Below are 25,699 nucleotides of genomic sequence, written 5' to 3' on the forward strand. Positions count from 1 at the left end.
AGAAACGCTTCTGCTGAAAACCACCCCCAAAAGCTGAATAAAACATTTTTTATTATTCTAAATGAATTAAAGCTACCAGAGAGAGAACTGCAAGAAAAGGTAAAAAACAAGAGACAGAATCACAGCCTTCAAAGCTGCTTTTGCTGATCCACGAGAAACATTTACAAAATGACACAAATTAAACCATTCCAAACAAGAATGAAAAGTTTCATCCTCATAATAAACTTGAAATGGAAGTCAGCCAGTCAATCCACATTCCTGCAGCCTGTTTAGGACACCCAAGTGGCCTAGGGAACCTTAGGCCTTAAACATGAATTAAGATGGTTCCAGAAACATTATGCTCTTAGCACCTACCAAAAATAAATGGAAATACTTCCAGAGGAAGGAACCATCATATTAGGTCTCTAGTTATTCTTAAAAATTGTTCAAATACAATGATCACAAAACAAGAGTTAATAAATTTTAAAAGACTAAAATTATATGAAGTTATCTTCTCTGACCACAAAAGAATGAAATAGAAATCATAACAGAAGAAAATCTGGAAAATTCACAAGTATGTGGAAATTAAACAATACATTCTTGCTCAACTAACGGGTCAAAGAAGAAATCACAAGGGAAATTAGAAAATAAGTTTTGTTATATTTGCAATAAAATAGCAGTGCTAAATGGAAAATTTATAGTTGTAAATATCTGCTTTAAAAAGAACATAGAGGAGTTCCCACTGTGGTACAATGGGATTGGCAGCGTCTGTGGAGTGCTGGGACACAGGTTTGATCTCAGGCCTGGCACAGTGGGTTAAGGATCCCATATTGCCACAGCAGCAGTGTAGGGTTGAAACCAGCTGTGACTTGGATGTGATCCCTGGCCTGGGAACTCCACATGTTGCAGGACGGTCAAAAAAAGTTAAAAAGAACAGATCTCAAATCAATAACCTAACTTCACACTTTAAGGAACTTGAAAAAGAAGAGCAAACTAAACTCAAAGCTAACCAAAAATTAAAGGAAATAAAGATTAGAGTGGAGGAATAGACAATAGAAAAGCAAAAGAAAAATCAATGAAACCAAAGTTGGTTCTTTGAAAAAAATCAATAAAATTGACAAACCTTTAGCTAGTTTAAGGAAAAAGAGAAGACTTGAATGGCTAAAATCAGAAATGGGAGGGGGTGTGTTACTACTAACCTTACAGAAATAAAGATTATGAGAGCAAACTATGATCAATCATACGTCAGAAAATTAGATAACCAAGATGAAACAAATTCCTAGAAACCTGCACACTACTAACACTAACTCAAGAAGTAACAAAAAACTGGAATACATTTGCGACAAGAAACTGAATCATATGGGCTCACTGGTGAATTCTATCAAACATTTAAAGAGAAATTAACAAAAAACCTTTTCAAATTCTTCCCAAAAATAGAAGTGGAGGAAATACCTCCTTTTTCCTATGAGGCCAGATCATCCCGATACCACAGTTAGACAAAGACACCAAAAGAAATTTCAGACTAATTCCCCCTATGACTATAGATTGAAAAGTTCTCGACAATTACAATTATCAGCATGTAACGAAAAATTAAAAGGTTAAAAAGGAAACAAAACATAAGAAAGCATATGTAAAAACACACACGTGAGATACTGAGATTATTAGAAAAACACTGTAAAATATTTTCTGTGCATAAAAAAAATAAACATGAAAATATCTGCAAAAAACTAAGTAATTATAAAAAAGGTCATAGATACAGAAAAGAGCAAAAAGGCTTGCTGGACATGTAAAATAAAATAGTATGGCTACAATTAAGAATTTAATGGATTGTTTCAAGCACTATCAGAGATAACTGGGGAAGAATAAACTAAAACAGAAAAACTAGAAGAAACTCATATATTTACAAAACTTTGATTTATGATAGAGGATGAACCAAAGAACAGTAGGGAAAACTAGTCTTTTCAATAAACGGTGCACAAAAAATTAAGCACAAAGATGGAAAAAAAATTAAACCTCATAAAAAGCGGAAAAATAAATTCCAGATGGATAATAAACTAAAAGTAAAGGCAAAATTATAAAATTTCCAGAAGAAAATAAAGGAAAAGACTTCTTGACTCAGGAGTGGGACAGCAGTTTATGATGACTGAGCAAAGACTCTTAACCATAAAATACTGATAAATTTTTCCATACTAAAATTAAGAAATACTATATGATATCATTTATATATGGAATCTAAAAAATACAACAAACTAGTAATGCATATAACAAAAAAGAAATGGACACACAGATACAGAGAACAAACTAGTGGTGACCAGAAGAGAGGGAAGGTGAGGTAGAGGAAATACAAACTATTATGTATAAAATCAGCTACAAGAATATATTGTACAACACACAGAATATAGTCAATATTTTATAATAACTATAAATGGAGTATAACCTTTAAAAGTGTGAAACAGGAGTTCCCATCATGGCACAGCAGAAACAAATCTAACTAGGCACCATGAGATTGTGGGTTTGATCCCTGGCCTTGCTCAGTGGGTTAAGGATCCAGTGTTGCTGTGAGCTGTGGTGTAGGTCACAGACGTGGCTTGGATCTGGCATTGCTGCGGCTGTGGTGTTGGCTGGCAGCTAGAGCTCCGATTCGACCCCTAGCCTGGGAACCTCCATATGCTGCAGGTGCGGCCCTAAAAAAAAGACACACACAAAAAAGTGTGAATCACTATATTGTACACTTGTAACATATAATGTTATAAATAAACTATACTTTGATTAAAAAGAAAGAACTTCTGTTCATCAAAAGAACCAAAAGAGAGTAAACAGAGAGCTGAGTAATACATTTAATACATTTGCAAAACCTAGGACTGGAATTCATAATATAAAAATCAGTAGAAAAATGAGCAAGATTTGAACAGGCATGTCATAAAAGAAGAACTCAAATGGCCAACCAATATGAATAGGAGCCCAAACCCATCTGACAATAGAGATGTACATTAAACTACTCCAAGTATACTACTACATACCCATAGGATTAGAAAAAATTAAAAAGTCTGATAATATCAAGTGTTAGAAAAGGAGAAAGTAACAGGATTTTTATACTCTGCTGGCAGTGCAGTGGCTTGGTGCAATTTCTTTAGAAAACAATTTAGCATTACCAAGAAAAATTAAAGCTATATAAACCCTGTGACCCAGGAATTCCATTCCCTAGGGAAATTATTGCCCATGAATACAAAGATACATGTTTAGAAGCACATTTTTCATAAAAACAAACCAAATGCCCATCAATGGTGAAATGGATAAATACCACTGTGTTAAATTTATACAATGATACAATATATAGCAGTGGGGGGGAAAAACCCTCTACAACATCATAAATTCTTAAATACATAATCTTGATTGAAGCGAGATAGAAAATTACAGAGAATAGCATTCCATTTATATGAAGTTCAAAACCAGACATGTTTAAACTAACATATCATTTAGGGACGGACCCTTAGGGGATAAAACCATAAAGAAAAGAAAAAAAATGTGGTTTTGAAAATATATAGGAATTATTTATCCAAATATTAAGAGAAAGGTATGACTGGCAAAATAAATGTAGGTGGGTTGGAGGGGACTGAGATGCTGGCAATGTTCTATTTCCCAACTTAGTAGTCACTGGGTTTTTTTGGCTGTTATGATTATTCATCTTTCTGAGCAAGTGTTTTACATAAAGTTCTGTATGTTATATTGCATGAAACAAGGAGATTTTAAAATAGTCCACAGAGATTTAATCTGCATAATCATAATAGAAAATATGACAAATTATTTAAAAAACATTTCTACAAACTAGCAGTATATGTATTCATCATTGATTTTTTATGATTATAAACTTATATAATAAAAGTAACTGAACATGAAACCATGGCATTTAGCATCCTGGCTATGATAACTTTTTTTTTTAATTCAATGAACTTTACTATATTTATAGTTGTACAACCATCACCACAAGAACATTTCTATTTTAAACCCCCAGTCCATCACTCCTGGGCATCTATCCCGAGAAAACCATGACTTGAAAAGATACATGTACCCCAATGTTCACTGGTGGCACTATATACTATAGCCAAGACATGGAAGCAACCTAAATATCCACTAACAGAGGCATGGATAAAGAAGATGTGGTACGTATATACAATGGAATATTACTCAGCCATAAAAAAGAATGAAATAATGGCATTTGCAGCAACATGGATGGTCCTAGAAACCGTCATTGATTTTTTACAACATATTTATTTGCTTTTAAAAGAATACTTTTCATAAGGAAGCCAAGTAAGTAATTTCAGACAAGATGGCTAAAATAGAGTGTTTTTATTTTATTTTTTTTACTAAGATATGGTTAACATAAAATGCAAATTTAAGTATTCGGTTCGATGAATTTTGGCAATTGGACATAACTGTATAACAAAACCTAAAACAAAATACACAAGTCCATCCTTCCTTCTTTCCTTCCATACATTAAATTTCTGTGTGATTTCTCAAAACAATTGATTCCATTTTCCTTATACTAGTTGTCTAATACAAGCTAACTGAAGAAGGCATGAGAAACATTTTCATTTTACTTTGTCATATATTTGTCACCTTCTGACAAAACATGGGTGTCACACAAGCTATATACAGTTATTTGTCAACTGCTATGAGGAAACAACTACGTAAGCTGAGAACATAGTGAAAAGATCAAAATAAGAGGTTCCTATGATTGAATGCTTTCCAGTTCCTCCCACCAGAAGCACCCCAGCTGAAAATGAGAGAAGCAAAGCCAAATGCAACCATGAGGTTTGGAGGATGGGCAGTGTCTAGAAGAATGCCAAGACAATTTTCTGAACACAATCAGGTTGAAAAAGCTCTTAGGAATAGTAGTTTATCTTCACCAAGGCATATATTAAGTAGCCACAAACCTCAGTTGGCAAAAAGTAGAAAAAAAGAGGGTGGGGTGAGGAACAGTTTCCACCTTTCTATCTTCCAAACTTATTTGTTGGTGGAATTTTGCAAGATGAATTTCAAAAACATCAAAGCATGATGGGATTTGCTATAGGTATCACAAAGTCAACTGTGATTTGACATCTCTCAATTCGGTTAAATTATGAATGCTGTCAGTTATATGGTTTACTTACTCAGGTTTGAGAGAGTCACAGCTGAGTCCCTATTTAAATTTGGCAGGATTCTAAAAAAGTCAGGAAAGGCAATTGGACAAATTCCATGTCCAATCCATCTGCTTAAACTGTTTACTTATAGTAACAGCACACAAATGTCTCATGTTACTGATAAACCACAGAAAATTTCTGGGATGCTGTTACTATCCAAACTTAAATGTAATGTTCATCATGGCAGAGTAATGAAAAAAGTAAATGCAAGTACAAATCACATTTACTTAGACCAAATTTAATACCACGGCAAGAGTAAGGAAAGTGCCTCTGCATATACAAGAATGTTTTAGAAACTCTTATTTGAAATAATTAAACATTCCTGCAACAAAAGTGTTTTCAGGGCAATTTATTTTAACTTAAATGTTAATATAATTTTATGTTGAACATAACAAGCATACAGAAAGTCAGAAAAATTAGAAAACACTTAGTACAATTTAAATAATAATTATAATTTGAAATTAACATCACCATCCTAACCTAAAACATGGGTTGTTCTTGCCACTGTTTTACTGCAGATAGTCCTAGACTCCATTTTTTTTCTGCACTAGTTCTGCAACAAAGTTGAAGGTACTACTCAGCATCTCATCTACCTCTTTTTGGATCACTAATTGTACCCAGATCCAAAATGCCATGTTCCCAGATCTTGGCCCAGTGATTTTTCACTACTTTCTTAGCAACTGAGTTCCAGTTTATATTTTGTCTAGATTATTAATTATCATCAGTGAGAGGACTATTCTGAATTACCTCCTCTGTCACTACTGTTAGGTCCATAACCATATATATTTTCAAGCTTGTCTTTTATCCCTTAAAACATAAAAAAAACCCCAACAACACATAGTTTTATGATCCGTGTCTGGTATTTATAAAGCCTTGCAGTTCTAGTTTCTCCTTAAAACTTATAATAATGACTTACCTACTTTTGGGCTTGTTTTTTGACTGTGAATACTTGTTCTTATAAAATTACTTGACAGATATTACTTGAGGCCTAGGATAAAGGCATTTTCTTCCAATTAGGACTTGCATTTCCTTCTGCCAGGTTCCTCAGGGATACCACTAATCAATCTAGGACTACTTTACATTTGAAATAATATTGGTGGTGTGAATTTGGACTGCAAATCTATTCCAGGGCTGGATTATGGTTATAATTTCTGTACTCTGCTGAGGCACTTTCTTTTTAGTCTCTGAGGGCAGGTAAGAAGGTTCACGATTATGTCACAGAATAGGCTACGGTGGTTTTATCTTTGTGAAGAGAAAAATCACCTATTAGACTTCATAATTTAGGTAGCCCTTAGGCTTTTACTTTTGTCCCCTGACCCCACAAGGATTGCAAAACTGAAAAACATTTGCCAGCACATCACCCAACTTGGCACATGTTCCTGGGGCATTCAGTTATAAGCACAGGAGTCTAAATTCTTGCTTTTCCTTTGGCATGATAATTCTTTATTTTTTCCTTAGCTCTTTGATGTTTTTAAGAAAATAATTTTTAATTTTTTTCCAGCATTTCCAGGGCTTTTTGTTGGCAGAGTTAGGCAAGTCCCCTAGAACACCATATTTATTATAGAAGTAGCTGCAGTTTGTTAAAAAGCATAACACAGAGTTCCTGTTGTGGCTCAATGGTTAACGAATCTGACTAGGAACCATGAGGTTGTGGGTTTGATCCCTGGCCTCGCTCAGTGGGTCAAGGATACAGCGTTGCCATGAGCTGTGGTGTAGGTCGACGACACAGCTCAGATCCTGCATTGCTGTGGCTTTGGTGTAGGCTGGCAGCTACAACTTCAATTGGACCCCTAGTCTGGGAATCTTCATGTGCTGCAGGTGTGGCCCTGGGGGGGGGGGGGGACAAAAATAAATAAATAAATAAATAAAAAGCATAACACATTTAACAAAGTTTACAAACATTTTATCTCTGAACAGAATCAGAAAACCCCAAAAGCCAGAATAGACCTGAGACACACAGTAAGTACTACAAAACCCAGGTCTCCTCCGTTTCCTGATCTCTTTTGTGACAAGAGCATTTTTGTGTATCACATGTTAAACCTGCTAATGTAGTCCTTGGAACTTTTGAAAAATTATCTAAGGAAAACTTTGTCAAAGAAGTAACAGAAAGCATCAGTGTGTTGAGGTCTAAATTGAGAGGACAAAGACCTCAAGATTAGTCTCTCAACTTTCCTCAGTAAGTGATCACCCAAGCTCCACCACAGTCCCACCCCTGTCACTTCTATGCTGTCTTCAAATCCTTCACTGGGTACTTGGCTTTGGCGTTAATGATTCTGTTACTCCAGGCAGTTTTCCAAACAAAAAAGAATGGTTATTTATAATTCCTAGACTGAAATCATAAATATCATCAGCAGAATTATACTGAAATGCCAGTATAACTCTACGAACAGAATTCCATATAGAGTGAGTCTGTCTTGGCTAGGTAAAAACGATTTTAGTTATAAAAGTAGCAAAAGGATCTTATTGTAGGTAAGTTTAGACTCTTTGGTGGTCCTGCGGTGTATACTCTGAGGACAGCTTTGCAGCAAGGTTCCTGACACAGACCATTTAGACTGGGAGCCAGACTACATTTTTTTCTTCCTCAAATTATAAGGAATCGGTAGTATTCCAGTAAATTGCCCCTTTGTGAATGAAATAACTTTAAAATTTCATACTGAATACCTTTTTTATACAGAACATTTTACTTTTTCCTCAAAAATTCTGTAATTACTTCAGTCTAAAACAATATTCATGAGATAAGGTGCACATGGTAGTATCTTTAAGCAAATGCCTATTACTTCAATGTATTAAAAATAAAAATTAATCAGTATCTGCTAATTTTAAAACAGACATTTTTCCAAGGCATATTAAACCTCCAGATACTCCATCTAGCATATGTATGACAACCATCAGTTTCTGAACTCTCATACTCTGAAAAGGACGTGTTATACAAAGAACAATATGGCTTTGCCATAATGTCATAGTGAATATGTTGCTCTCAGTTCCTATAGAAAATTGTATTGTCTGATACCAGAATACAGCTGAGCACTATCTTGTAAAGTTGTTCATTCAGGTGACTGAAAACCTAGTAATTCCAACCATGAGGCATATGCCCTATGCTGCAGCATTGATTTCTCCAAGTACAGTCCACGGACCAGCAGCATCAGTGTCATTCGGGAACTTATTAGAAATACAAACTCTTGAGACCGACTCCAGACCTACTGAATCAGAAGTCCAAGGTGTTTTAACAAGTCCTCTAGGCGATTCTGCTGCAGACTAAAGTCTGAGGCTCACTGCTTTAGAGAAATTCTTGTTCACTTGCTCCAATACGAGAATGGTTTGAGACGTACTGCCTTTTATCTTTCTCCCACTCTCCCCTGCACACACACACACACACACACACACACTCTCTCTCTCTCTCTCTCTCTCTCTCTCTCTCTCTCTCCCCCTCTCTCTCCCCCTCTCTCTCTCTTTCTCCCTGAAAATAAACATCCACTGTCAGGAGAATGAATTTAAAAACTGTAGTACTAACACAATGAAGTACTCACTATACAACGGAGAAACTAAAAATAGCTACATTTATAAGCTTTAATAAAACTTAGAACTATAAGTCTGAAAAAAATCACTGAAATCTAGAATGGGATATTATATAAAGGTCAAGTACAAGCAAAACTAAGTAATATGCCATTTAAATATATAAGTATGTGATAAAGCAATAACACTATTTTTACCAAAGAAAGGCTACCCCCTTTAATTCTGTACAGTATTTCTCTCAGAAGGAGCAGAGGCAGGGGGACAGGGTGAAGAAGGAACACAGAGGTAACCATAAATGTACTGGGAACAGTTTAGTTCTTAGGTTGGTCATGTGGTCACAGCTGTTCACTGTATTTACGTTATTTTTATCACTGGATTCTTTTGTATATATCAAATATCACACAATATATTTTAAGCCCAGAAAACAAAAAAATTGCAGCTAATAAACACAGATGGTCATTACCGTAAATAAAAAAATTAGACACCACCTAAGTGATATAAATTGTGTAAATTCTGATAGGTTCATCCAGTTACAAAGAATTTTTAAAGACATAAGAAAATATTTATGATAAAATCAGCCATATAAAATAGTGTAAAAATGTACAGTAAAAGGATTAGGGAAAAAATACAATAAAATGTCTATAGTGGGTATTACAAGGAGTTTAATTTCCTCTTTGTAACTTAAAATTTTCCACAGTGAATAATAAACACTATTAAAATCATTAAGGATTTTTTGAAGTTATCATTAAAACATTTAATGTCTCTAAGTCATTAAAGAAAACTGCCAAATATTCTATTGGAAACAGGAAGGAAATTGGTGTTTTGTAAAAATCTGTGATTTATGAGCTTTATAATTCAAAGTTTTATATTTTCTGCCATAAAACTGCTTATCTTTATTACTTTAATTCCATTAAAATAATTTCATGTTCTTTGCATGGGGAAAATATGACTGAGAAAACCATGACCTAAAGAATATATTTTTGCCATAGAGGACTTCAACTAAAACTAAGAACAATTTCGATTTCATTAGGAACAAGAAGAAAAAATATCCACCAATGTTTGACCAGCTTTTGAAAACACAGAAGAAACACATATACTGAAAGTCTGCCTTCTAGCCCGATGGCCTGTCATAATAGGAAAGAAACGTAAAGACTAAGGCCAGAGGTCAGAGATTAGTTACATACCTCTTTTTCCAATATTCTAGCGATCTCACCAAGGGTCCGATCTAAAGCAGAAACTTTATTATTTGCCCATGAAACACTGTCTTGTACTTGCAGTTGTTTTAGAAGATCTTTGGCTAATCGTTGAAGCCTTCGATACAAAATGAAAGAAGAGAATGACATGAATCAATCAGACTATGTTTCATTTCCTAAATATTTCATTTTCCTAAATATTTTGAAACAAAAGTTACTTTCATGATTGTATTAGAAACTGCTTCCTTCATAGAGAATCTAAGGGAATTTAAAAAATCCAAAAAAAAACACTCCTAAGGCTGGTATTACTTCATATTCACAAATACTAATTTAGTCCTTATAACACACAAGAGAACTACAGGACAGGAATGTCCATCTCTAGCACAGGGTAAGCGGAGCAAATGCTGCCATTGGTTTCAGCATAAACCTTAAAGTAGAATAGAACTGGAATTGGGGAAAAGGTGAGAGTATGATGGCAGAGAATATAATATCCTGGGCAGGTTTTCACAGTTTGATCTTCAAGGTAACCTTAGATATTAGAAGCACTGTAAAATCACAGAATGTCAAACTCCCCATGTTCCAATTTTTAGGCAATTTCAGAATTGCCTGCCACTGCTGTTGTCATTTACTTAGACAATACAGCAATTATTTGTTTTTCACCAAGAAAAACATACATTTTCTAGGCTGTAGAATTCTTTAGTAAGGGGACTGAATGCATTATTTCTTTGAAGCCTTTACTTCTTCTGTTTCATACACCTCACTCTTCAAGTAATTCGTCTCTCCTTTCCACTTAGTTGCCTGGACATCTCACCAAGAGACACTCACCAGACATTCTCCCAGACCACTCCACCTTCCCCCTATATATCATTTTTGTGGGGTCTTACTTCCATTTTTATCCATGATAGATTCCATAAGCCATCATTACAATTAATTTCTTGTAAACACATGCTGTATTTCCTCTGTGTTGTTGTGTTCTTTACTCCTACAGCTAAACCCCAGCAATGGTAATTTATTTACTACTTGCATGCATTCATTTATTTAGCTGGATTAGTGAACAACTGCCAGCCTTTTCCATTTCTTATCCTGAGAAAAAGTCATACCATGCAAAAGACTGATACAACTACAGATTCAGAATCTTACCAGTAAGTTTGTCTAGTCTGCTCAATCTTCTGCAAACACTTGCTTCAAATATTGCCCGGTCTCCTCACGATTCCACCCTTTCCTTTCTCCCACTTGCTCACACAGTAAGATCTTACATGTCTTAGAGAAAATGTAAGTTATTGGAACAAGAAAATCCTCACTTTCTGCCACAAATTAATAAACATATCTACTTCACCCTATTTCTCCTATTTCAATCAAGGAAGACTGATTCCTCCCAGGTGGGGCTAATGTTGCCACACAGGCTCTGCATGCAAGAGGTCTTTCTGGATCTAAATCCCTCTCTTCCTGTTTCGGTGTCTTTCCAAATGTTCTCATTCATTCCTTCTGAAATGCTTCCCCCATCTCCATATGATATAGAAAATCCCTTAGTTCTTAGCTTGAACATTGCTTTCTCTATTTTGACTATTCCTTCAAATCACTTTTCACAAGTCTCTCCTATGCAGAGATTTACAGCAGAACTTTTGTTATTGATGGGAATCTTTCATATCTGTACTGTCTAACATGGTGGCTGCGAGCCAAATGTAGCTATCATGCACTTGAAATACAGTTAGTTTGACTGAGGAACTAAACTTTAAGTTTTATTTAATTCTAATAATTTAAATTTAAACAGCCATACGTGGCAAGAAGTTATACTGGACAGTGCAGAGGCACAGTACTTATTTCATGAGAGAGAGTTCTTATTGACTCGTTTACCATCTTACCCATGGCGCCTAATATGCTACCTCAACACAGGTAGACCCAATAGATATTTAATGATAAATGGACTAAGAAGAAATTTCTTCTTTATATTAATCTTAATAATATCCATAACTTCTATGTTACAAAATACTTTCATGCACCTTATCTTAGTCCTCTGAAAAACACTGTCCATTCCTGTTTGAAAAATGAAGACGCTAAGGTTCAGGTAAATTAGGTGACTTTCCCAAGGTCTCACAAGTGGTAAATGTTTTACTGGGACTAGAAACCTTTACCTTTCATCTTCAAATTTCATGCTCTGTCTCCATATCATATTAGTCAATTCAAATGAGGAAATTTTATTTGCAAATGAATACCCTAGAATATAATTACATCTAAAAATGTATTATGTAAAAAATTTAAACTTCTCGAAGAATACAAGAACAAATGCAGCTCAAAAAGGCACTGGTGAACTCCAGCTTAAATCTAAGCTATCCACTTAAAGTTTACTTTCATTAAAGTCAAAGAATGAATACAAATTCTAAAATCAGAAATACCTATGCTTAAATTCTGGCTCCAGCACAATACCACATAGCTAAACTCTTGGGAGATTATTTAACTACTCTCCATCTCAATTTCTTCAGCTTAAAAGTAGAGATTTCATATATATTTCCTTTCATAGCTTCTGAAGATTAGAGATAATCAATGTACCTAAAACCATTTACTAAAGCAGATGTTCAATAAATGATTACTATTTATTGACAGAAAGTCTCAATCTAACAAAAGGAAAAAGGGAATATAAAAATACAAAAATAGAGTAAGAGCAACACACTTCCTTTCCTTCTAATTCAATATGGGCTTGAGTCCCATCCGATTAAAGTTACTGACCTTATTATGTGGACGAATATTGGCAGCAACCTTCATTGTGTGATAGATAAGTAGCCACTTCAGCTTTTGGCTGAATAAAGCCTGCACACCATGTAACTAAATACCCAGCCATAGCAACGGATGCATATGAATCTAGCAGTATTCTTAGCAAGAATACTCACATTCCACTGTAAACCAGGGGTATTTAGGGAGGCACAAGAACCATTTTAATTCGCAGAATACAAGAGGCTTGTATTTCACTCTGAGGTAAATCAAATCTGGGATTCATATGAACCTACCCTTCACAGAAGAATGCCAAATCAAGGGGATGCTTTGGTAACCTGAGCTAAACCTCTGTTTTACTCCCTACCTCCACAGAAGTACCACAAATAATACAGCAGAACTCAAGCCGTGTAAGCTATATTTTCCCTACAGGGCAAGAACAGGAGCTATTTAGAGGGTGCAGCTCTTTTAAATAAAGAAATTATAATTGGAGTTACTTCTGACAGATTTTTTTTTTTTTTTTTTTTTTTTTTTTTTTTTTTTGTCTTTTGTCTTTTGTTGTTGTTCCTATTTCTTGGGCCGCTCCCGTGGCATATGGAGGTTCCCAGGCTAGGGGTTGAATCGGAGCTGTAGCCACCGGCCTACGCCACAGCCACAGCAACGCGGGATCCGAGCCGTGTCTGCAACCTACACCACAGCTCACGGCAACGCCAGATCGTTAACCCACTGAGCAAGGGCAGGGACCGAACCCGCAATCTCATGGTTCCTAGTCGGATTCGTTAACCACTGTGCCACGACGGGAACTCCAGATATTTTTTCTAACATGCAAAGAAAACATGACGGTTTCATGACCCCTAGCTTAGAACATGTGAATTATGTCTCAGGTAAATGGCTTTGTGGAGAATGTTGTCAGGTGAGGTATTTTCTTCTCAAAATCCAAGCAAATTCTAACAACTCTAAGTTCAAGCCTGTCACTGATAAATGTGAAATGTAAGGGCTCCTCTGTAAGGAGTCCTACCTTTTATTAAAGTTTTGGGAGGTTTATTGGGATCATTGGAAAGATTTATAAAAGTGTAAGAAAGGAGACGGGGTCCACATTGTTCTTTAGTATGATGGACAGGAAGACATAAACATATTAACTTCTTTTTTTCTTTTACCTCCTCTATTTGAAAGGTACATAGTCAAAATTTAGGGCTATTGGTTCCCCCTGTATTTTTAAATAATATGTTTAAGCTTAAGCTAAATGTAAGAGCTTAAGAAATCTTCATATAAGATGAAAAAATTCAGTGTATATATATTGCTTCTGACATTGGACCACCTCTACTATTGCCTGCCAGCACCCTTTCTTGCGGGGGGTGTGTGTGGGGGGGAAACAACACATCTTCAGCTTTTAGGGAATTACTTGCCCTCATATTTACATGGGTATTCTAGATATGCTCAATGCTATCAGGGTGTTGCTGCTCCCAGGTCCTCATTCTTCATGGAAAGATCTAGAAAATGTGTGTATATTATTTTTTTAAATAAATGCAAAATATATAAATGATACAACATTATATATGTATATAATTATATACACACACAGTTGGCCTTTTAACAACAGGGGTTTGAACTGTGTAGGTCCATTTATACATAGTTTTTTTTCCACACTGTGTATGTACCGCAGGATGCATGGATGGTTGAATCTGTGAACACGGAACCTCAAAGGGGAAGGGCTGACTGTAAAAATTATAGGCAGATTTTTGACTGCTCAGAGGATCAGCACCCCAACCCCCAACCCCCATTATTCAAGGGTCACGTGTGTGTGTGTGTGTGTGTGTGTGTGTGTGTGTGTGTGTGTGCATATATCCCTAAACATTTACACTTGGTATTTATTTCTATTTATATATATTGGAAAATATGAGTTAAAACTGATACCTACAACTCCAATTCATCACCACAGGGTTTTTCCCTGGGTATATTTTTAGCTCTCTTCTCCAGCAGTGAACAACCTACCTTCCTTCACCCTTAGTGTATTTAATGTGAACAATCTCCCTACATGTAACATATCACCCATCCTTGTTTACATATATTACTATCTTCCTGCTTGGCCTCTGACTCCCCATTTGGGATTCTTCTGCCCTTCTCACCCTGCTTTGGTTTCACACCCTTTGCAAGGCTACCCTGACAGACTGTGACAGGATGATATTCAATGGATATGCTCTCTTCACTCTGCTCTGATTCCCCATGGTGCCAAACTCACATGGAAGCTCCTTGCCCTCTGCTTGGGCTCTGAACCTCTATACCTGGCCACCCCTCCTCAGCCTACTCAGGCTCTGACACCCACCACTGTGCCACTGCTGCATACCCCCAGCCAATGCAGACAGATGCTTGGTGCTCTCTCACCTAAGAGCTTTAGGACCGAATTTTTCTGGAAAGGGGAGAGGTAACTGGAAGAAGAGCCACTTTCATTTATTAGCTAGAATAATTTTCTTTATAAAAAGACAATTCTTTTCATCTATTTGGTTAACAATTTTGATCAGTTACAAAAATTATCCTCTTTGATTCTCAAACTGTCCTATTTTTTTCTAATAGTAAACTCTTCAAGTCAACTCCTGAGTCTTTTGACAAAATGCTAGCAGTCTTTGAGACTTTCCTTGCCATATAATATGACAGACCATTCAGATCTAGAATTAGACATTTTTCTAAGAAGTTCTTGCTTTTAGTGTGAAATGATATTTCAAGTCCCAGATTAGTGAGTACATGGGATGCTCACCGCTATACCATTGGTCATTGTTTCTAGGCCTCTTCAATCCACAGAGCTAGGAAAGAAGTGTGTGTGTGTGTATGTATATGTATGTATACACACAAATACTCAAAACAGTTTTTTATAGATAAAATACCTCATAAATTCCTATAATTCAAATTCAGTCCTGCAGGGGTTTTATCTCATCTCTACTGTATTTCCTATTATATCTCCTTTCATCCAGACCAAGAATTCTGGTAATCAGGAAGACAAGGGATGAAAGAATGCTATTCTTCATAATCTCCTTTACTTCATCCCATATTATATGCACACAGACTCAAAATAACATTATTAATAATATCACTAACATAATTAGAGAATAGCTAATTTTTTTACCATGTGTTTCCCCTATTCTCCCCAATCTTTTCCTTAAGCTATAAAAACACCTGAGATACAATTACATAGAATTCTTTCTCTTCTGGCCATCAGTTTGTCTTAGTTCTATAAGAAACCATGACTTTAATATTTATCCCTAGTCTTTACGTTGATGTCTAATAATTTTGATTGTTTAAAGTTCACTCTCCATCAGTCAGAATGGCCATCCTTAACAAGTCTACAAAGAACAAATGCTGGAGAGGGTACAGAGAAAAGAGTTCCCGTCTTCATAGTTAGTGGGAATGCAAAATGGTACAACCACTATGGAAAACAGTATGGGGGTTCCTCAGAAAACTAAATATAGAACTACCAAATGACCCAGCAATCCCACTCTTGGGCATATATCTGTACAAAACTGTAAATTGACAGAGGAATGGATTAAGAAGATGCAGTACATATACAAAATGGAATACTACTCAGCCATAAAAAAACAAAATAATGCCATTTGCAACAGCATGGATTCAACTAGAGAGTCTCATACTAAGTGAAGCAAATAAGAGAGAGAAAGACAAACACCATATGATATTACTTATAGGTGACATCTAAAATATGGCACAAACAAACCTGTCTACAAAGCAGAAACAGACTCACAGACATAAAGAGCAGATTTGTGGTTGCCATGGGGGAGGGGGAGGGAGTGGAATGGGCTGGGAGTTTGGGGTTCGTAGATGTAAACTATTACATTCAGAATGGATAAGCAAAGAGGCACTACTGTAACAGCACAGAGAACTATATCCAATCTTTTGAGATAGAGCATGATGGAAGATAATACAAGAAAAGGAATGTATGTATGTGTGTGTATATATATATATACATATATATATGGGGGTGCCACTATGCTGTACACTAGAAATTGACACAACACTGTAAACCAATTATACTCTAATAAAAATTAAATTAAATTACATCTTTGGATTAAGGGCCCACCCTACTCCAGTATGTCCTCATCTTAAAGTAATTACATCTGCCATAACCCTATTTCCAAACAAGGTCACATTCTGAGGTTCTGAGAAGGACATGAATTTTTTGGGGGGATGGGGGACATTATTAAACCCCAGCTGAACTGCATGGTGATAATAAGTAAGCTGAAATGTGTTCAGATTTTGAAATTCTCTACAGATAATGGTTGTAACTGGTGTAGACCACTCTCACTGTCCCTCCACACCCCTTGGTATGCCACTGTTAATATATCTTACTTATTTGAATAAAATACAGTAGTCTCCCTTTAAAAAAATAAATTTCACTCTCCATTAGTATTTAAGATCCTCAAGAAAGGAAAATGTGGCTCAAGTACTTTGTAACTGGTAAAACTGATTTGTGAGGGCATGAAATTATTGATAAGAAGAGTGAGAACAAGGCAGCAATTGTTCACATGAGCCCTTCCCAAGGAACCTATTTAAGAACGATGTTTAGGTGCTTTTCTCAAATTGGTTCTATGAACATTTCAGTAAAAGCCTGTTAGTTATTTGGGGGTTAATCCTTTCCTTACACCTGTTATGCCAGGTGCTGCTCTTTGCTTTCTTTCACACTGATATCATTACCATGAAGGTCTTGTGGTTGTTTGTTCCTATCCACTTGTATTTCAGATTGCATGTAGATATCTGGCAATGTGGTTATACTGTAAATATTGTCATGAGTTTTTTACTTTATCAGTTATCTGGTTTTTTAATGTTAAAATTTGGAGATATTGAAACATTATGCTTCTACTGCTATTGCGTTTTTTTTTTTTTTCTCCTAACCTACAATTAAAAAAAAAAAAATCCTGGTTGCCCTGTGGCCAACAGAATGTAGCAAGCAAGGACAGAAGCAGTGTAGATGTAACTAGGAGGCTGCTACAATAATCTAGATGAGAGACAGTGGTAGGTTAGACTAGACTAGTTACTATGAAGATAAGGAAGAGTGGTCAGATTCTGAACATACTTATTTTATTTGTTTATTTATTTATTTTTGTCTTTTTAGGGCTGTACCCACAGTATATGGAGATTCCCAGGCTAGGGATCAATCTAATGCCACAGCCACACCCACACCAGATCTGAGCCGCATCTGTGACCTACACCACAGCGCACAGCAATACCGGATCTCCAACCCACTGAGAGAGGCCAGGCTTCGAACCTGCATCCTCATGGATACTAGGCAGGTTCATTTCCACTGAACCACAATGGGAACTCCCTGAATACATTTTAAAGACAGAGCCAACAGAATTTTTTTTGATGGACTGAATGTGGAGTGTGAGAAAAAGGATGACTCTAAAGATTTCAGATGACTCAGTTTAAGGATGGACTTCCCATTTCATAAGATAAGCAAAAACATAAGAGGTAAGGTTTAGGAGCAAATTTCAGGAGTTTTGAACATTTTGCACATGTTCACTTAAGGAGTCCAAGTGAACAGAGAGACATCCAAGTGAAAATGCTAAATAGGAAGCTGGAGTTCTGGGGACAGGTCTGAATTGGAGATAAAAGTTTAAAATTCATCTGGTTACTAGCTGTTTAGAGTCAAGAAACTAAATGAGATTACCATGGGAGTAATTCTCTATTTGAACTCTCAGGACAAAGGCATGCTAATGTTAGAAGTGAAGGAGACAAGACAAAAGATACTGAAAAAGAGTAGCTATCCACGAAGAGAATATAGAGAAAGTTGTGTAGTAGTGTGTTACATTAAAAGCTCCCTTGAATTCTATCTTGTTAGTCATGACTCACATACTCTCCCATACAGTGAATATGGACTTGGAAAAATGTCTTGCTTTGGCCAATGGGCATAAGAAAATATGACACAAGCAGAGGCTTGATAAGGCTTGATATCCTCTATAAACATAGATGCAAAACCCAATAAAGCAATCAAAACTAATTCAACAGTATATTAAAAAAATTATACACCATGCCCAAATGATTGTCTTTCTTGAGGCTGACCCAGGCATCCTTACACAGCAGTCAGAGGAGAGCAAGAAAGCAAGCTTGTGAGAAGCCTCAAGACTTCTAAGGCCAAGGCTCAGAAGTCATATATTGCTTCTGCAGTAGACTGTGGGTCAGAACAAGTCAAACGCCCGGAACAAGTAGTTCAAGAGTAAGGGAAATAGAGTCCATCCCTGGGCGGAGAAGTGGTACAATTACATTGCAAAGGGGCATGCCTCAAGGAATGGCTCAACAAATTCTGGCCATCTCTGCAAACACTATACCAATACCTACATTAAACTGCCTAAAATGTTGGGTATACTTCTAGATTGTTTTATAAAAAAATCTCTTCCATTAATTTGTATTACTATTTACATGCTAATATAAAACTATTTTAACTATATACCTATTAGCTGAATCCTACCTCATTCTCCTTTAAAAACTTTTTCCTAGAAAGGTTCATTTATTTTTCCATGTTCTTTAAAATGACTCTACCTTTATTTTTTAAGAAGATTGTTATTTGACTGGAATTGCATTGTACTTGTAGGAGAATTTACTATACGGTATCTTCAATCCAAAGGTATAATTTGACTTTCCATTTACACAAGTCATCTTTATATCTCTCTTGTTAGCATTTAAAGGTGTATTTTTATAGTCTTCATAATTATTGTTGAGTTTATTCTTAAAAGGTTACTTTTTTTGCTATTGTAAATGATATTTATATTTTCTGATAATCAGAAAGAAAAGCTATCAATTTTTGCATCCTGGATATGTTGTTGCATAATCCCAGGTAAGTTACTTACCCTCTTTAGGGCATAGTTTCCTAATGAAATTGATTGCGTTGATGTGAGTAATAAATGAGTCAACACATGTAAAGAGCCTGGCATAAAGACTCAATAAACATTACCTATTAATATTGTCACACTAATTTGCTAACCAGCCATCTTATTGAATTGATTCTTGTTTTTCCTAGTTTTTCTATTGATTCTTTGGGTTGTCCATATACACAGTATCATAATAATCTTGACATAATCTTAATTTTATTAACTTCTTTGCTATTTTTTCTTTTAAAATGGCAATGGCTAATAGATCCAGAATAATGATAAATAAAAGTAATAATCTGATGGTCTTATATCTGACAGGCAAGAATATTTCTTCTTTTCACTACTGAGTATAATATTGGCTGTGGGTTTGTCATATATGACCTTTATTATGGTGAGGCATGTTCCCTTACAAATGACTCGATCAAAAACTGAGCAGAAGATCTAAATAGACATTTATCCAAAGAAGACAGATGGCAAACAGGCACATGAAAAAATGCTCAGTATCACTAATTATTAGAGCAAGGCAATTCAAAACTATAACGACATCATACCAGTAAGAATGGCCATTATTAAAAAGTCTACCAAGGGAGTTCCGTCATGGCTCAGTGGTTAATGAATCCAACTAGGAACCATGAGGTTGCAGATTCGATCCCTGGCCTCACTCAGTGGGTTAAGGATCCGGCGTTGCTGTGAGCTGTGGTGTAGGTTGCAGATGCAGCTCGGATCCCGTGTTGCTGTGGCTGTGGCATAGGATGGCGGCTACAGCTCCGATTAGACCCCCTAGCCTGGGAACTTGCATATGCTGCGGGCGCAGCCCTGGAAAAGGCAAAAAGACTGACTAAATAAATTAATTAATTAATAAAAAGTCTACCAATAATAAATGCTAGAGAGGGTGTGGAGAAAAAGGAATCTGCCTACACTGTTGAGGGGAATATAAATTGGTACAGCCACTATGGAGGACTGTATAGAGGTTCCTTAAAGACTGCAAATAGAGCTACCATGTGATCCTGAATTCCTACTCCTGAGCATGTATCTGGAGAAAACTAATTCAAAAAGATACACGCACCCCAATGTTCACTACAGCCTTATTTACAATAGCCAAGACAAGGAAGCAATTTATTTATATATTTATTTAATTATTTTTAATAATTTTTTTTATTTTCCCACTGTACAGCAAGGGGGTCAGGTTATCCTTACATGTATACATTACATTTACACTTTTCCCCCACCCTTTCTGCTCTTGCAACATGAGTATCTAGACAAAGTTCTCAATGCTATTCAGCAGGATCTCCTTGTAAATCTATTCTAAGTTGTGTCTGATAAGCCCAAGCTCCCAATCCCTCCCACTCCCTCCCCCTCCCATCGGGCAGCCACAAGTCTCTTCTCCAAGTCCATGATTTTCTTTTCTGAGGAAAGGTTCATTTGTGCTGGATATTAGATTCCAGTTATAAGTGATATCATATGGTATTTGTCTTTGTCTTTCTGGCTCATTTCACTCAGGATGAGATTCTCTAGTTCCATCCATGTTGCTGCAAATGGCATGATGTCATTCTTTTTTATGGCTGAGTAGTATTCCATTGTGTATATATACCACTTCTTCTGAATCCAATCATCTGTCGATGGACATTTGGGTTGTTTCCATGTCCTGGCTATTGTGAATAGTGCGGCAATGAACATGAGGGTGCATGTGTCTCTTTTAAGTAGAGTTTGTCCGGATAGATGCCCAAGAGTGGGATTGCGGGATCATATGGAAGTTCTATGTATAGATTTCTAAGGTATCTCCAAACTGTTCTCCATAGTGGCTGTACCAGTTTACATTCCCACCAACAGTGGCAGGAGGGTTCCCTTTGCTCCACAGCCCCTCCAGCACTTGTTATTTGTGGATTTATTAATGATGGCCATTCTGACTGGTGTGAGGTGATATCTCATGGTAGTTTTGATTTGCCTTTCTCTTATAATCAGCGATGTTGAGCATTTTTTCATGTGTTTGCTGGCCATCTGTATATCTTCCTTGGAGAAATGTCTATTCAGGTCTTTTGCCCATTTTTCCATTGATTGATTGGCTTTTTTGCTGTTGGGTTGTATAAGTTGTTTATATATTCTAGAGATTAAGCCCTTGTCAGTTGCATCATTTGAAACTGTTTTCTCCCATTCTGTAAGTTGTCTTTTTGTTTTCTTTTGGGTTTCCTTTGCTGTGCAAAAGCTTTTCAGTTTGATGAGGTCCCGTGGGTTTATTTTTGCTCTAATTTCTATTGCTTTGGGAGACTGACCTGAGAAAATATTCATGATGTTGATGTCAGAGAGTGTTTTGCCTATGTTTTCTTCTGGGAGTTTGATGGTGTCCTGTCGTATATTTAAGTCTTTCAGCCATTTGGAGTTTATTTTGGTGCATGGTGTGAGGGTGTGTTCCAGTTTCATTGCTTTGCATGCAGCTGTCCAGGTTTCCCAGCAATGCTTGCTGAATAGACTTTCCTTTTCCCATTTTATGTTCTTGCCTCCCTTGTCAAAGATGAATTGACCATAGGTGTCAGGGTTTATTTCCGGGTTCTCTATTCTGTTCCATTGGTCTGTCTGTCTGTTTTGACACCAGTACCACACTGTTTTGATGACTGTGGCTTTGTAGTATTTCTTGAAGTCTGGGAGAGTTATGCCTCCTGCTTGGTTTTTGTTTCTCAGGATTGCTTTGGCGATTCTGGGTCTTTTGTGGTTCCATATAAATGTTTGGATTGATTGTTCTACTTCTGTGAAAAATGTCATGGGTAATTTGATTGGGATTGCATTGAATCTGTAGATTGCTTTGGGTAGTATGGCCATTTTTACAATATTGATTTTCCCAATCCAGGAACATGGAATATCTTTTCATTTCTTTACATCTTCTTTGATTTCTTTGATTAAAGTTTTATAGTTCTCGGCATATAGGTCCTTTACCTCTTTGGTCAGGTGTATTCCGAGGTATTTGATTTTGTGAGGTGCAATTTTAAAAGGTATCGTATTTTTGTATTCCTTTTCTAATGTTTCATTGCTGGTGTACAGAAATGCAACTGACTTCTGAATGTTAATCTTATATCCTGCTACTTTGCTGAATTTATTAGTCAGTTCAAGTAGTTTTGGGGTTGAGTCCTTAGGGTTTTCTATGGAGAGTATCATGTCATCTGCATACAGTGACAGTTTGATCTCTTCTCTTCCTATACGGATGCCTTTTATTTCTTTTGTCTGTCTAATCGCTGTGGCTAGGACTTCCAAAACGATGTTGAAGAGCAGTGGTGAGAGTGGGCATCCCTGTCTTGTTCCAGATTTGAGTGAGAAGGCTTTCAGTTTTTCCCCATTGAGGATTATATTTGCTGTGGGTTTCTCATAAATGGCTTTGATGATATTCAGGAATGTTCCCTCTATACCCACTTTGGCGAGGGTCTTGATCATGAATGGATGTTGAACTTTGTCAAATGCTTTTTCTGCGTCTATTGAGATGATCATATGATTTTTTACTTTTCTTTTGTCAATGTGTATGATGGTGATTGATTTGCGTATGTTGAACCATCCTTGTGAACCTGGGATGAACCCAACCTGGTCATGGTGTATAATTTTTTTGGTATGTTGTTGGATTCGGTTGGCTAAGATTTTGTTGAGAATTTTTGCATCTATATTCATCAATGATATTGGGCAATAGTTTCCTTTTTTGGTGGTCTCTCTGTCTGGTTTTGGAATGAGGGTGATGGTGGCATCATAGAATGTCTTTGGGAGTATTCCTTCTTCTTCAACCTTTTGAAAGAGTTTAAGGAGGATGGGCACCAATTCCTCTTTACATGTTTGATAAAATTCACCTGTGAAGCCATCTGGTCCTGGAGTTTTATTTGTAGGGAGTGATTTTATGACCTCTTCAATTTCATTTCTAGTGATCGGTCTATTCAGTTGGTCTGTTTCTGCTTGATTCAGTTTTGGCAGGCTGTAAGATTCTAGAAAAGTGTCCATTTCTTCCAGATTGTCAAACTTGTTGCCGTATAGTTGTTCATAGTATTCTCTTATGGTTTTTTGTATTTCTGCTGTATCCGTTGTGATTTCTCCTTTTTCATTTATAATTTTGGTTATTTGGGTTCTTTCTCTCCTCTTTTTAGTGAGTCTGGCCAGGGGTTTGTCAATTTTGTTCACCTTTTCAAAGAACCAGCTCTTGGTTTTATTAATTTTCTCTATTGTTTTTTGAGTCTCTATTTTATTGATTTCTTCTTTGATCTTTATAATTTCCTTCCTTCTGCTGACTTTAGGACTTTTTTGTTCTTCTTTTTCTAATTCATTTAGGTGGAGGGTTAAGTTGTCAATTTGGGATCTTTCTTCTTTTTTGAGAAAGGCCTGTATTGCTATAAATTTCCCTCTGAGCACTGCTTTCGCAGCATCCCATAGGTTTTGAGAGGTTGTGTCTTCATTATCATTTGTTTCAAGGTAGTTTTTAATTTCCTTCTTGATTTCCTCATTGACCCATTGGATTTTTAGTAGCGTGTTGTTTAGTCTCCATGTAGTAGGTTTTTTTCTCTTTCCTTTTCCCATGGTTGATTTCTAATTTCATGGCATTGTGGTCAGAGAAGATACTTGAGATAATTTCTATGCTCCTAAATTTATTGAGATTCACTTTGTGTCCCAATATGTGGTCGATTCTTGAGAATGTTCCATGAGCATTTGAGAAGAATGTGTATTCTGCTTTTTTTGGATGTAGTGTCCTGAAGATATCAATGAAGTCTAACTTTTCTATTGTTTCCTTTAGGATCTCTGTTGCTTTATTGGTTTTCTGTCTAGAGGATCTGTCCATTGATGTGAGGGGGGTATTAAAGTCTCCTACTATGATTGTATTCTCATCAATATCTCCCTTTATGTCTGTTAATATTTGTTGTATGTGTCTGGGTGCTCCTGTATTTCGGGCATATATGTTGACGATAGTAACATCCTCTCCTTGGATGGATCCCTTAATCATTAAGTAGTGTCCTTCTTTGTCTTTCTTTATGTCTTTTGTTTTAAAGTCTATTTTGTCTGATATGAGCGTTGCGACTCCTGCTTTTCTGTCATGTCTGTTGGCGTGAAATATTCCCCCCCCCCCTTTCACTTTCAATCTATATGTATCTTTTGTCCTAAGGTGAGTTTCTTGTAGACAGCATATTGAAAGTTTTTGCCTTTTTATCCACTCAGCCACTCTGTGTCTTTTGATTGGGGCATTCAGCCCATTGACATTTAAGGTGATAATTGATAGATGATTATTTATTGCCATTTTGAAGCTGGTGTTCCAGTTGATTCTGTGGTTCTCCATTCTTCCTTTCTTTTTTTTTTTTTTTTTTTTTTGGTTGGATGGTCTCCTGTTATTATCTGCTTGAGTGTATTTTTTTTTCATTTTTTGCAAATGCAATATTTGGTTTTGGCTTTGGTTGCCCTGTTTTCTAAGTATGCTAACCCTTCCCATAATTGTGTGTTTTAGCCTGATGGTCCTGTAAGTTCAAACACTTCATTACTATATTAAAATTAAGAAGAGAAACATACAAACAAACAAACAAAAAGGGTTATTTACTTCCTAACATCCCTTGCCCACATTTTATGGTTTTGATGACTCTTTTTTATTTTTTTCTTTTTAATTTTATTTTGTTTGAAGCATGTTCATGATTAAATCTGTATGCTGGCTTATTTGAGTGACTGCTCTCTGATTGCAGTTTCCTCAGTCCTAGTTCTTCCTCTTCTTCTTCTTTTTTTTTTCTTTTCTTTTTTCTTCCCTTTCCTTCCTTTCTTTTTAGTTTAGAGAAGCCCTTTCAATATTTCCTTTAACCTGGGTTTTGTGTTGCTGTATTCTTTAAGTTTTTGTTTGTTGGGAAAAATTTTTATTTCCCCTTCTATTTTAAATGATATTCTTGCTGGATAGAGTATTCTGGGTTGCATATTTTTTCCTTTGAGCACTTTAAATATCTCTTGCCATTCCCTCCTGGCCTGTAGTGTTTCTGTAGAGAAATCAGCTGATATTCTTATGGGGGTTCCCTTGTAGGTAACATTCTGTTTTTTTCTTGCTGCCTTTAGGATCCTCTCTTTATCACTAACTTTTGCCATTTTTATTATGATGTGTCTTGGTGTGGGTCTGTTTGGGTTCAGTTTGTTTGGGGCCCTCTGTGCTTCTTGTATCTTGAACCCAGTATCCTTTAGATTTGGGAAGTTTCCATCGATAATTTCTTCAAATATATTTTCCATCCCCTTATCTTTTTCTACTCCTTCTGGAATTCCTATTATGCGTAGATTG

The 25,699-nt window shown here is 36.2% G+C and overlaps 1 protein-coding gene across 5 annotated transcripts in view; it reads right to left on the reverse strand.

Annotated features, from left to right (window-relative positions):
- Positions 1–25,699, reverse strand: part of SCAPER (S-phase cyclin A associated protein in the ER) — a 429,066-nt gene that overhangs the window by 214,482 nt on the left and 188,885 nt on the right. For all 5 annotated transcript variants that reach the window (XM_021099014.1, XM_021099012.1, XM_021099013.1 and 2 more), the window contains one exon: positions 9,857–9,983. In XM_021099014.1, coding sequence (XP_020954673.1) covers positions 9,857–9,983 — 127 coding nt within the window. The remainder of the gene's footprint in view (positions 1–9,856; positions 9,984–25,699) is intronic.

Source organism: Sus scrofa, chromosome 7 (genome assembly GCF_000003025.6).
Source record: "Sus scrofa isolate TJ Tabasco breed Duroc chromosome 7, Sscrofa11.1, whole genome shotgun sequence".
Taxonomy (NCBI): domain Eukaryota; kingdom Metazoa; phylum Chordata; class Mammalia; order Artiodactyla; family Suidae; genus Sus; species Sus scrofa.